At 42.3% G+C, this 13970-nt stretch overlaps 1 protein-coding gene across 4 annotated transcripts in view; it reads left to right on the forward strand.

Moving 5' to 3' along the window:
- Positions 1-963: 963 nt before the first annotated feature.
- KITLG (KIT ligand) overlaps positions 964-13970 on the forward strand; it is an 88423-nt gene continuing 75416 nt past the window's right edge. For 3 of the 4 annotated variants that reach the window (XM_024761380.1, XM_024761381.1, XM_024761378.1), the window contains exon 1: positions 985-1170. In XM_024761380.1, the coding sequence (XP_024617148.1) occupies positions 1156-1170 (15 nt within the window). In that variant the 5' untranslated portion in view covers positions 985-1155. Of the gene's footprint in view, positions 1171-13970 lie in introns of all 4 variants that reach the window. The other variant, XM_024761379.1, reaches the window with a different exon arrangement.

Genomic DNA, 13970 nt, shown 5'->3' on the forward strand with positions numbered 1-13970 from the left:
AATTAAGTTCAGTTATTTCCTAGCTGTGGTTTGGGAAAATTGACCTAAGACTGTTTCATCAACTATAAACTGGGAATAAAAATGACAGGGCCTATACAATAGATTTACGGAAAAGATTTGACGAGATAATCTCTGTAAAGTACTTAGCACGGCGCCTGGTATGTAATTAAGTGCATCATATAATGGTTTTATCTACTATTATTGTTGCATTATCTTTCCGACTCCAAAACCTTCTCCAGCAAAAAAGTACAGTTTTCAAAACTCTGGCTGGGTTGGTGATCTCCACGTTTAATAACCTATCGCTTCTCTTTCAATCTTAATTTCTAAAGAAGCAGCAGTAAACCATTCTGGAAACAGCATCTCCCTTAGCAGTATTCAATCCTGAGTCAACTGTTATTTCAATGATTAAATATTCATTCACTAAAGTAATTGTTTAAAAAAAACAAGGGTAAGACAATGGCCTAACTATATAGATCCTAATTAAGCTTTAAAAACATTTCCATAAAGCAGGACGGGGCGAATTGTTTGCTAGGCCCCCAGTGACCTCTCCCACACCGCCTCTACAGAAAAGAGGGAGCTCCGGGCCCTCGCCAGCGCGCGAGGTATTTCTTCCGTCCCCCGGCGGTGCCAGGTGAGCCCCGGCGGATCTTAACGGGCCGAGCAGGGACTCTCGACTACCCGCGTGCAGCGCAAGCGGCGGCTGCATGGTGTCCAGCTTCACCCTCGGCGCCCCCGCGCCCTGGTGGCCTCCCGGCCGTGCGCACACGGGCCCCCCGGCGTGGGGACGCGCTTGGCTTGGTTTGTCCAACTCTGGTGTATTCGCGGGGCTCCGGCCGCCCTCCCGGGTCTCCCTCCCTTGCCCCAGCCCAGCCTTGCTTCCCCGGAGCTCCGGAAGGGAAGGAGGCGTGTCCGGAGTAGGCGGGAGGGATCTGTATAAAAGTGCTGGCGGCTCCCCTACCGGGGCTTCACTCGCCGCCTCTCGCCGGGACCGGGAGCGCTCCGCGAAGCACGGGCAGTGGAGAGGGCGCTGCGCTCGGGCTACCCAATGCGTGGACTATCTGCAGCCGCTGCTCATGCAATATGCTGGAGCTCCAGAACAGCTAAACGGAGTTGCCACACCGCTGCCTGGGCTGGATCACAGCGCTGCCTTTCCTTATGAAGAAGACACAAGTGAGTAGGGCGCGCCCGGGAGCTCGCTGGCTCTCCAAGAAAATCGCGCCTGGAGGCCGGTGCGTCCCGGCTCCAAGTGCCGGGGCGTTCGGGGCTGTGCCTGCCGGAAGAGCCTGGAGGGCGCTGGGGAGGCGGGCGTGGCGTGCAAGCCCCAGCCGCCCGGCCCGGGTGAGCCTGGGAAAGGAGGAGTGGGAGTGATGAGAGGGAGCCCGTGTCAAGTTTGGAGCTGTAGCCCTTAAGTTGGGAGCTGTCAGTCGGGAGCCGCAGTTCCTGTAAGATGGAAGGATCTGTTCTTTGGCCGGAGAGTTTAAGTGATTACTGAAAGACATGTCTTTGCACCGCAGACATTTTCCCGTGGATTTCTGGGACATTACAACAGCTCCCCACGCGCCACGCTCGCTCTCGCACCCAGATTTTTGTGCAGCCCCTGGGTGGGTACCTGGCTCGTGCGGACGCGGGTGCAGCCGCTGGAACTTAGCCAACCCAGAGTTCCTTAGTGGCCGCGTTCCGCTGGGCGGAGAACCTGCCCGGCCAGCCCCGGGAAACTTGACTCCCGCGGCGTCTGCCCGGTTTGCGGCTCTAGGCAAGAGAGCTCTAAAGGGGGTAATACCTCCACATTGCACCCACTTTCTTCCATTACAGAAGAGAAAAAGTTGTTTGTGTGTGTGTTAATGGGCACCTCTGATGGTAGCTATTGAGGTAATTCCCAGTGCTGCAAAATTGTGCATTATATAGAAGAACAGTGGTGAAGCACCGTCCAGGGGTACAATTAGTTTAGTTTGTTTGTTTTCTTGCAGCAGATATCTGGATTTAGAAAGGGCCGCCACCGTACTCCCATGCACAGTTCTTTCTGCCGCTGCAGGTCTTACCTCTACTTACTTCTCCCCTTAGGAATTTTTCTGTTATCTGCCGCGGGTTGGGTAAGGCCGCCCTTTCACCCCCCAGAGGTGCTGTCGGAGATTGCAGTTCCTGAAGTGTGTCGAAGGGGTGGAATTGGTGGGGGAAAGGTTGGTACAGATCTTCAGTTTAGAATGTGCTGAAAATGCTTTATTTAATGACATACTTAGTGTCATATTTTAAATAGGTGTCTAGACCTGGGAAGGGTACATATTCAGAGGGGAGTAGGAAGACTCGAGCCCATTGCACCCGTGTGGAAAAGGGCAGGAGGGAGGGACGTGGCCTGGAAGAAATTTTTGTGTAGTCTCTAGGGCAGCTGCCCAAGACCTAGGAGAGGAGCGGAGCGCAAGTTCCTCTCCTGCAAGCAGGTTAGTTTATAGGCAAAGCACCTGGGATCACCACAGTGGGCTGTTGAAATGCAAATGTTAAAGACTGGCAACAGAAGAGAAGTTTTAATCTAATTACTTGATTCGTACATGCTTTCTGCTTTGTGGAATAATAAGCATGGGCGGACGGGGAACCAATTCTTTGTTATAGTAGCATCTGCTCACGTGAATGGTAGTGGTGAGATGTGGGTGGAGAAACCGCTACCTTCTAGTTCAGGAAAAGAGCCTAAACCTTCCTATTTAAACAAGATCACTGGAGACAGATCAGGTTAATGACCAACAATCCAAAGGGGGGCGATGTACTATCAAGTCACTTTGAGAGTCAGTAGGATTGATGATCCTTGCACCCTTGCTTTGCAAAACAAAAGTGAGCTCTGTAATCTCCTTTCTCACTTTGATTAAATGGCTGTGTAAATTGGATTACATGGTATAATTCCATTGAAAACTAGAAAGAGGTCAAACTAGCCTGAAACTCCTTGGTGTTAGTGACTCAGTACTGCTGACCAGAGACACTGCAGGCAGCTAAGTATTTTAGAAATGTGACCTGCTCAGGCCGAGTAAAAGTGCAAGCCCTTTGGGGGAACTTGCTGCTGTTAAAGGACTGAAGGCAAAGGAGGGCAGTGCCCTTGGTGAATGAAGGCATTCATCGCCTGGGATCTAATGACCTTCAAGGTTTCCTTTAAAGATACGTCTAGCAATTCCATATTCTTGCCACAGGAAAAGGGGACCCTGGAAATAGCATGAAATCAATGAAATAATCAGTGGAAATGGGGGAGGGTGCTTAGATCCTCATTCATATTGTTAAATTTTCTAATCCAAAAGTTACAAAGAAATTTCCTGTGCACCTCTATGGATGGAGAGTAGCATAAGGAAATCTGACATTAAGTCGTAAGATGGTTCTACTGAATCTAATGTTATACTTGCCAGGGAGGAATATCTATTAACATTCAATAGTTTAAATAATCATTTGTAAAGATGGCATCAATTCCAGAGTTCTGTTATAAAACAAACAGTTGTGTACCCTTCCATTACCCAGGATATAAAATGAGAATTTAATGATAATTTAAAAAAATACACTTGAATTGTGCATCTCTCCAAGAATCACAGGGACACCAGGCATTCTGGACTTTCAGTCAAGCTAAATAAATGTGGAAATTCACCAACGACCACTTGAGGTTTGATAAATGATTCTTTAATTTATTTAGCACGTGTGATGAACTTTTAGCATATGGGAAATAATTACATGGGCAGTGGTCTTGAGGAGCAATTTTAACAATAAGTTTAGTCACAAGTCTACAGAAATGAAAGCATTTTGTGTTTTTCAGATTTCTGAATGTATTTTATCCATATTGTGTGGTTTTACGTTTTCTGAAGGGAATCGTGTCTCTGGCTTAGAAAGAACATCTATTTCAATATATAATCTTTTTTTTCAATGTAATACTCTGATAAACTGGTATATTAAATAACAATTGGACATTAATTTGCAAGACCAATTAGAAAAGTGCTGGGCTTCCCTGGTGGCGCAGTGGTTGAGAGTCCGCCTGCCGATGCAGGGGACACGGATTCGTGCCCGGTCCGTGGAGAGCCCACATGCCGCGGGGCCGCTGGGCCCGTGAGCCATGGCCGCTGAGCCTGCGCGTCCGGAGCCTGTGCTCCGCAACGGGAGAGGCCGCAACAGTGAGAAGCCCGCATAAAAAAGAAAAGTGCTATCAGTTTAACAGGGCTGGCGCCATGTTTATTGATGTTGTACTTACATTTTAGTTTTGAGATGGTCTGGTCTGTGAGAGTTTTCACGACTGCTGTCAGTTTTAGAAATATGAAGATAGGAAAAATTCATCTGGCAAACGGTGTAGAAAAGGCCATTTTAGGCACACATTAGTTCTCAGAAGAAGCAAATAGAATGTTTATTAGCTTTTGTTTTTCCAGAGAAAAGATCCCTCTTTTGTCTGTATGAAGTTTGTCATCTGGGTGATGATGCAAGTTTACAGAAAAATTTAACATTTATGAAAAGAGCATTTTAAAATTTTGTCCTTAAAATCACTTCATTTGGAATGTGTGCTTTGAACAATCCTAATTTTTGTAGCTTTTAATTGATAGATTCTGCCAAGACTTTAAAACTCAAGTGCTAAGTCGATTACATGCAACATAAAACAAGGAAAATAACCATATGGAAGTCTGAAGGCCCGGCCCGAGCCAAACCAATTAAAATCGCCAAATTTTATTTATATCTAACTGCTGATTTGGAGATCGCAAGTTATGAATCACATTTATGCTATAATGATAGGGTTATTGAAATCTTTCCATCACCATCAATAACATTAAAAAAAAAATTCTCCCCAAATAGCTAGTCTGAAACTGAGGTTTCTTGCATGTTCCAGCGAGCCCCACTGAGTGTGCCCTTCCCCAACCATGTCTAGGGAACACCTGAGATATAGTGGAGAGATCTTAGGTTCTAGCTTTTCAAGACTTTGATTCTAATTCCTGTCTTACCACTGGTAAGACAAATGACTTTAGGCACATGGTTTAACTTCTTGGGATTTCCATTTTGCAATCTGTACAATGATTATAAAATATAAAGATCTGTAATGATTAAGTGATCTGTATTAATTAATTAAGGATTATAAAGATCTGTAAGGATTAAATGAGATTTTATATATGTCTGTATCCCAGCACAGTGGCTTACTGTAGTTACAGTCTGAATTTATTATCCCCGAGAAGAGAATTGCCTGCCGACTAACTTAAAAGCCAGAAAAAAACTAGCTTTTGCAGGTAAATGTTGCTTAACCATCAAAGCACAGAGACCAAATTTTCATAAATCTGGATCTCTGCCTTCAGCCTTATAAACTGATGCCTGTTTGTACTATCAAATTAGGAATGTATGAAAAGAAAGGTTATCGGTGGCAGGAGAGATGATAAATGCTTTAAAGTTTTTCTTTTTTTTTTTTAGATGTTAGGGGTAGGATTTTATTAATTAATTTATTTTTGGCTGTGTTGGGTCCTCGTCTCTGTGCGAGGGCTTTCTCTAGTTGTGGCAAGCGGGGGCCACTCCTCATTGCGGTGCATGGGCCTCTCACTATGGCGGCTCCCTTGCTGCGGAGCACAGGCTCCAGACGCGCAGGCTCAGTAGCTGTGGCTCATGGGCCTAGCTGCTCCGCGGCATGTGGGATCCTCCCAGACCAGGGCTCGAACCCGTGTCCCCTGCATTAGCAGGCAGACTCCCAACCACTGCGCCACCAGGGAAGCCCTAAAGTTTTTCTTAAAAAGTGAAAATAAGAGTTAAAATTGAAAATAGGAATAGAAAATGGGAATATAATCACCATCTCTGATTCACTTTCATATTTCCATACTTTTGCTTTCTAAGTTCCTCTTGTCTGATTCTGAGGGTTTATTTTATTTCATTTTAGACTAAAGAGACTGGGTCAGTTTCCTGTCCTTGGTGTTCGTGAACTTGCTCTTCAGAGTGAGGACAAGCGTTCATGTCTGCGGGGTGTCTTTATTGTCTTTACCAGGCAACATGTGGTGACATTTTAATTTTTTTCATTATGCAAGTTTGGGAGATTTTTTTTTCTTTTCTCAGTTTCCTTAATGTTCCCTTTTGTAAATTAGGGTAAGGCATTTGGATATAAATCTCTCAGGAGTGATCTTTCATCTTTGTTTTCTAGTACATGAATCACAAGCACCTGCAGGAGACTCTCTTTGGTGTTCATCACCTGTGTAGTCAGAACAATTTATAAATCATTGAAGGGACACCAGGATGCTTTTATAATATATGTTGTTTTCAGGGTTATTTTATGTAGACTTTGTCTCATAGAAACCATTGACTATAGCCTTATTGATTTATAGATGCAGTGAGATGTTTTTGCCTTTTCACTTAATTATGGGCATGATAAAAACTGTTTACAGGGGCTGGGAGTTGGAGAGAATTGTCATTATCCCATCTCTACCTATTTCCTTCTGTCCAGAAAAATGGAGGTGATAGGGGGTGATTTTCTTATAATTAGGCCTCATGGATCTTTTTCTAAAATTGCAGTGTGTGTCATCTAAAGGAAGACTGTTACGTAACTCTCTTTGTCTTTTGACTACATTTTACTATTTTTTTTCTGGGCTGCCACATTGACTTGGTTATTAGGGGATGGAGTTCATTTATTAGCGCAGATACTATGTTGTATGACTTCGGGAAGACATTTGAATCTCTCTGGACCTCAGTTTCCTCCACTGTAAAATGAGAGAGTAGGACTAGGTGATTTCTAAGTGCCTTCCAGTTCTAGACTTCTCTATGTCTAAGGTAGTAGTAAAATAGATGTTTGAACCAGATGGCATTTTAGCTTCCTTTGGTTCCGAGATTCATGTAGTCATTGCTTTGGTGTGAATAGAAATTTTAACCAAGCAGCCAATGGGGAGAAATGAAGGAGATTTCAACTTAGACTTTTCTACTTTTAGCCTTTTCACCTGCTACTTGATATTCCTCTATAACAAGAATGGTATTTGCACTTGCTATTTTGGCAATATCCATAGTTGAAGGGGATCTTTACTTTCTCTCTCCCGATCTTTAAATCCTCTAAGTGAGGAAGAATCATAAGGCAAAGTCGGACAGCCAGAGGATGTCATCTTACATAACTAATGAATGTCTGCCTCCCCGTATTTGCTCATTGTTTCTACCCCTGCGGTCTCCAATATCTGTGTGCGTGGAGAAGAAATGGAGAGAATTTGATCCTGTAGTGGAAAGAACTTTCGTGCAGGGAATCAGAGGTACGGACCCTGCGCTTGGTTCTGGCTCCAGGGCCAGTCATTGGATCTTCATAGTCTTGGGCAAGTCACTGAGCCTCAGTAATATTGTGCCCTAGAGTTAATCCTGAGAAGAAGAGTGAAGGGGAGAGGTCTGCAGCTGGAGACACAGAGGCTGAAAAAGGAGGGAGCAGCCCTTCTGCCTCCGGGAAAGACAGTTTCTGTGGATGGCACGTTGCCAAGTCTCAGTATCTCCTTGCCCTGACTTTTTGCAGGTCTGGACCCCCTCCTCCAGGCAAGGGACCACGGATTCCGCAGAAAATAGAGCTGTGACAATGATGATAATGCTCTAAGCACCAGCAAAATCTAGTGAACTTCCTGCTAAAACCATGTTCAGAATTGAGGCAATGATCCAGACACTTAAAAAAAAAAAAGTAGCAGTAGCTATCTTTCATTTATCTGGATGAAGGAATTCAGCACTTGACTTCGCAGGTGTAGCTGTTGCCTTGGGGCTTGGAGGGCTGCTGATTAGAATGTGGTCTCTAAGGGGGCAGTTAGGGTGCCTTTTCTGTGTTCCTGGTGCACAGACAGCAGCTCAAAAATCTGACAGTGGCCTTGCAAAGAATGCCTTTGCTCTCTAGGGTGACCAAGCAAAAGGGCGCACAAGACGAGAGAGCGAGAGCAAAGCCATCGTCAGTGCTCACTGGAAAAAGTAAGCCGCAGCCTCCTTCACCTTTGCAGAAAGGGCATCCCCACTGTATAATGTACCCTGACCGCATACTGTGCCCCCACTAGAGACCAGGGAGGACAGAGCACAGCCTAAAGGGGGCCGTTGTTTGTCTTGCATACACATACTCTGTTGCCCTTTCGGGAGCAGAAGTTCATCTTTTGTTTAAAAGCCCTGTGGGTGCTTAGCACTTTTGCCTCTTTTCCTCTTGACTTGAAATCTCTGAAGCCAAGGACCTTTCCATTTAAGTGCCTTTACTAAAGTCCAGGGCTGAATCACATCTTGTAATTGGCCTGTTTCTTCTAAATACCAGTGTTTGAGTGGTAGTAAACCAGGTTGCCTCTAAAAATTACAGCTTAATAGTGGTTGTCTATTGTGAGGAACCCCGTTGCGCTGAGTTTTCCACTGTTTACTTGGGGTCCCTTTCGCAAAGCCTTCCTAGACAGCTGCCTTGTGAAAAAACAGATTCCTTGATTTCCAAGAAGAGTGTTGCAAAGAAAGTAGGTTGTGTTTATAAAGGCCTTGCACCCTTCCTGGTATGTGTTGTCCATATGGATGGCTGTTAAAATTTACATTCACTGACGAACTTTAGATGGGAGGAGGGAGGCAGGGTAGAGGTGCTTCATATAAAATGGTTTCTAATGTGATCTAGAAAACCCAAGGATTACAAAACAAACCCCGGCAGTCACACATCGTTATTTATGGTTCTGTGTTAAACCTACAGTTTAACACTTCTGAAATAGTCAACACATTAGGGATTTCCATTTTTGATGACCGACTAAAACCTCTGTGATTACTTTAGTTTGGATCTCTGGCGATTTTAGAAAGCCGCTATCTTCAGCTGGCCCTACCCAGAGATCTCTGATGTGTTCTGTTAGGTGGAGAACTAACACAGGTCATTCTACTGTTTGTTAGAAAGATAAATTATCACAGTAAAAGGAGCTGGGCTGGTGCTTTCTGCTTCCAGGTGGTGCACAGGGGTTGCTAAAATGCAGGGATAATAAAGTAGTTAGAAAACGTTCATGAAGAATCAAAAGGACGATATTAGTATAATGTTTTTAGTGCTGGATGAAATTAATTCTGTGTAGAAAAGCATCAAACGACAAAATAGGGTTTATATAATCCTTCCATTGTTATGCAACAAATTGTAACAGTTTTGTTTTTTCTAATTCTTAACCCCTGCCCAGGAAAATACTTTAAAAGTTTAGGACACGTTTGTTTATAATGTACTATGGCCATAATGGTACTCTACATCTTAACAGTACTAGAAAATAGTGGACTATAAAAAATAGTTCCCCGTTTGAAATTTGGATCTTTCTTATTCTTAAACAATTCCATAGACTTTTATCGATTTGACCATTTATTGTTTGCATTTCTGTATAAATGTCACACATAAATGATTCAGCTTGAAGGAATGAAATTTACTACAGTCTGTGTCAAGCATTTGACATTTAAATGTGTATCCATTTTAAATACTTTCATGATTGTTTTGTAAAATCAAATCACCCTGATAATAAGATCATGCCAAAATGGCATTTAGTAGAAAACAGTTCCAAGATGAATTCAAAGAACTTTTCTTCTGGGAGGTAGGTACTGTTTCTTTAAACCCCAATTCACAGATGAGGAAAAGGTCTTTAAATTGCCAACTCCAAGTGTTTTATGGTCATGATTAACACCCAAAGAGATTTAGGTGGCACTGCCACAGTGTATTAGTGCAGCCTATTCAGAACCTCAAAGATACACGTTCTGCTTATAGGAACATTAAATCAAAAACAAACACAATTCAGGTATTAAAAACAGTTGCCTGTAATTGGCAACAAAAATTTTGTGATTCCAGTTACCTAGCAGAGTGGCTCATACTAGAGGTTCAGTGAACACAGATGGAATGTTGTTGAATAAATAAATGCCTGATTTCAGGTTGTTAAGTGCCAACAACCTTTTTTAGAAGCCTTTTTCTTTTTTCTTTTTTTAACAGAAGGCAAATCTTAACTACTGTCCTGGCTCTGTTATACACAGATGTGTCTGGTTGATGATTAGAAAGGCTACTTTGTTCCCCATTTACAGTATTAATTTTCAGTGAATGTGCACTATTATTTACTAAGTGAAACTGGTGGGCACGTGAGAATACAGAAAACACTGGACTGAATCAAATGTAGTAGTGGTTCGGCCTCTTACTAGCAGTGTGCCCTTCAGTAAGTGTATCTCTCTGAAATTTTCCTTCCCAATCTTTAAAATGGGTGCAGAAATAACTTATCTATTCGTAGTACTGATGTTGTGATTAAGTGAGATAGGCTGTGTAAGGGCACAGGTACTTGCTCTTAGTAAATAATCAGTTCCTTCTCTGCAAGAGGAGGGAATCATGGAAGCTTTCAGCAAATCCACATGCTGTAAGACATAAATTCATTGTTCACAGTTCCTGCCTTTAGCTATAGGGCTTGCATGAATAAATGAATTAAAATAATAGAGCTTAATACCTTAACTGCTTTATTTATACACAATCTACCTTCTTTAACACTCACAAGCACTCTTAGCAAATTAAACAAAATTTTCCTCCAATTTTACCCCCTTTATCTTTCTCCCCTTTCTACGAAAGGCAACAATTATACAAAATAGGCCAAAAGACAAGCTGCTTAAGAAGAGAAAGGATAGGGGACTTCCCTGGCAGTCCAGTGGCTAAGACTCTGCACTTCCAATGCCTGGGGCATGGGTTTGATCCCTGGTCCGGGAACTAAGATCCCACATGCCACGGGGCACGGCCAAAAGAAAACAACAGAAAGAATGAAGTAATAAGACTAGTTAATAAGTTAATATCCGTTGATTACTCACTATAGATGAGGCACCAGGCCACAAACTGCACAGGAATATCTCATTTGATTCTAGCAAAAAAAAAAAAGTTATGAAACAGGTATTATTATTGATCTCATTTTTTTAAACAAGGAAACTAAAGTTCAGAAAGGTTAAGAACACTTGCCCAAGATTAAAAGGGAAAAAAATTGCAAGTAAGTGGAAGAGCTTGGATTTGGAGCCAAGTCTGTTTAATTCTTTTTTTTTTCCGGGCCCCTCACTGTCGTGGCCTCTTCTGTTGCGGAAAACAGGCTCCGGACGCGCAGGCTCAGCGGCCATGGCTCACGTGCCCAGCCGCTCCACGGCACGTGGGATCCTCCCCGACCGGGGCACGAACCCGTGTCCCCTGCATCGGCAGGCGGACTCTCAACCACTGCGCCACCAGGGAAGCCCAAGCCTCTTTAATTCTAAAAACTAGATTCCATTGAACCACGTCAATGGAATGAACCCATATTTAAATATACATATACATACGATCTGTAAGACTCAGGCTTTTTAAAAAAAAATTTGCGTGTGAAGATGATGGTTTTTTAATCTTATAAGGGGAAGTTTGAGAGCAAGCGAAGCAGGGTTCCCGGGAGAGCGAGGGGTTGCTTCTGATGCAGCTTGTCAGGACCACGCAGGAGGGTAAATGGCTGTGAAGAGCAGCAGCACCCCGACAAGTCGGGGATCCAGGGTTTGGTCCCCAGCCTCTCCCACCTCAGTCTCCTTAGCCATCGAATGCCTGCGTCAGCTGACCTGTTGTGTGCGAGGTCCTTATAAACTGGAAAAATGCCATTTTAATTTATGGAATTAAGAATTACTGCCGAAAGCTTGGTGTCTTTCAAATAAAATGGTACTTTTCTTGGCAGAGGGGAGGTTTTTAAATATTTGAAAATTGTGTTGCAAAATAACTTCTTGGGGGATAAAAGATGCTCCGGGATTACTTTAATCAGTTTGCTCTATTTTCATGCTGTTTCCAAACACAATTTTAAGTGGTGGTGATCATTTTTAGAAAACTACTTAATAATGTCTTTATGCTTATGTCTGTTTGTTAAAGCTACCAGCCATTAAAGTTGTGACCTTTGCTTTGTAATTCCTTGTCAGTCCAACCGCATGAATAGTAAAAATTCATTTTCTGCATTGATGTTAGATTTTTTGAAACAATTGACTGTTGGAGCACCCTTAGGGGCAGCATCGCTATGTAATTTATCAGTTTAGTGGAAATGAAGTTGTTTAAAAGGTTGCTAAAAGGTCCTGGAATCATTCGAACTGAGGTGAAGGAAACAACAGAACAGAGGTGTGATGAACCAAATTGACTGCAGTTAGATGACCCACTTTGGTTGGCTAATCCTCTGAGCCTCGGTTTCCCTATCTGCCAGAGAGGGCAGGAGTACATTTCTCGAAGGTGGCTGTGAAGATTAAATGAAATAATCCACAAAAAGCCCTTAGTCCAGTGCCAGGCACCTAGGAAATCCTAAATAAATATTCACTCTGATCTTCAGCATTAAACAAATGGTAAGCTTATCAACAGTGGTGACTCCTTTCTTAAGAAAGTGACTTTAATTACAAAGTCTCCATTGTCAGAATGAAAGGGAAAGTTCAAGCAATTTATCCAAATACCTCAGGCTTGGAATTCACTTTAGCCCTGAATAATTGTTTTCATTCTCTACTTTAACCAAAAACTGAAAAAGAGCTCAATGTGTATAATTATAATCGCAAGATAGTTTACCTAGAGCAAAGTTACTTCTTTCTATCCTGTGCCCAAGGTCACAGAGCTAATACGTGGTGGAGCTGACTTATGAACCAGGCGGTCTGGAACTAGAGCCTACATTCCTAAACGCTATGCTATGCTTGGAATTGGGGGGACAGAACATGAGTCCTTCCCATGAATTGGTGAGTGATCTATTTCTCCCTATCTGGGAGGAGAAGTCATTTTCTGCATCAACAGAAATATAGCCACTTGTCAAGGGAGAAAGGAAAGAGCATGGCTTTTGTGTCAAAAGCACTAAGGTTTTACGTCTGGCTCTAGTTTGCCAAGGGATCTTAAGCAAATTATTTAACTTTGCTTAACCTTCTCTTAAACTGAATTTCCTCTTCTGTAAAATGGAATAATAATACTTTGTAGCTTTTTAACCTGGAAATAGGATGTTGCATACCTGCTTTGTGATTGTCACTCACAGAATTGTACTATTATAAAGAAAGTACTTATCAGACTTAACACGTTTTCCTGCTATACTATTAAGAACTAAGTTGTGTTTGTACAAATGTTTGACTCATTGGCCTCATGTAGACACTCAAAGGAGCATGGACTTTGGAGTTAGAATGAGGCTTAAGTCCTTAGCTCTGTTATTCACCAAGACCCACGTGCATGTTATTTACTTTCTTTCTCAATGTCCTCATATGTATAATGGGGTGGTAAGGATAATATTACATGGTTGGAAGAATACAAAGATTAAATGAGATAATATATGTCAATTGGCTGACCCAGAACTGATGTTCAGTAAGTAGTATCTCTAATCTTTAGGGACTGGATTATGCCAGCTAACAGATCAGTATGGATCAGTCTACTCTGTCCGTTTGCTCTACTTGTGTGATGGCTATAATTTATTTAAACCTGTTGTCATTGAAAAGCAGAGAGAGATTATGGGTGATTATGTGAAATTGGATTGTGTGACCTGAACTGAGATTAGTAAGGGTCTGGATCTGGGTCAGCATCCCCCTTTGTAACCAAGAATGCTGATACATGACTTGGCTATGTCACCAGTTATTGTGTGTGTTGTTCCATTCAGAGGCCTACGGTCATACTTATTATTCTAAGCCTTGAGTAATGAAAAATTCAAACTTTCTAAATACATGAAAGCTTTGAGTTTATTAATGTCTTCCAAAATGAGCCGCACACTACTTTATATAGTATGTATTAATAGCTTTGGAGACGCATAGATCTGGCGTCACCTCTTCAAATTGGATGACTTTGAATCATTCTTCTAACATTCTGATTTTCTCATTTCTAAAATGACATTTATAATAGTGTTTAACTTCTCACGTGGTTTTGAGGATTAAATGAGCCAGTACATGAGAAGGGTTATTTCATGCCGGGTACCCAGAAAACCTAGGTAAATGCTAGCTGCTTTCAAGAAAAATTCATTTTTGCATTCAAAGTAGGTTGTGGTTTTTTTTTTTTTTTTTTTTTTTTTTTTTTTTTTTTTTTTTTTTTTTTTTTTGTTGTATTTTTTTTTTTT

Source organism: Neophocaena asiaeorientalis, unplaced genomic scaffold, assembly GCF_003031525.2.
Source record: "Neophocaena asiaeorientalis asiaeorientalis breed wild unplaced genomic scaffold, Neophocaena_asiaeorientalis_V1.1 scaffold653, whole genome shotgun sequence".
In the NCBI taxonomy this organism is placed as follows: Eukaryota; Metazoa; Chordata; class Mammalia; order Artiodactyla; family Phocoenidae; genus Neophocaena; species Neophocaena asiaeorientalis.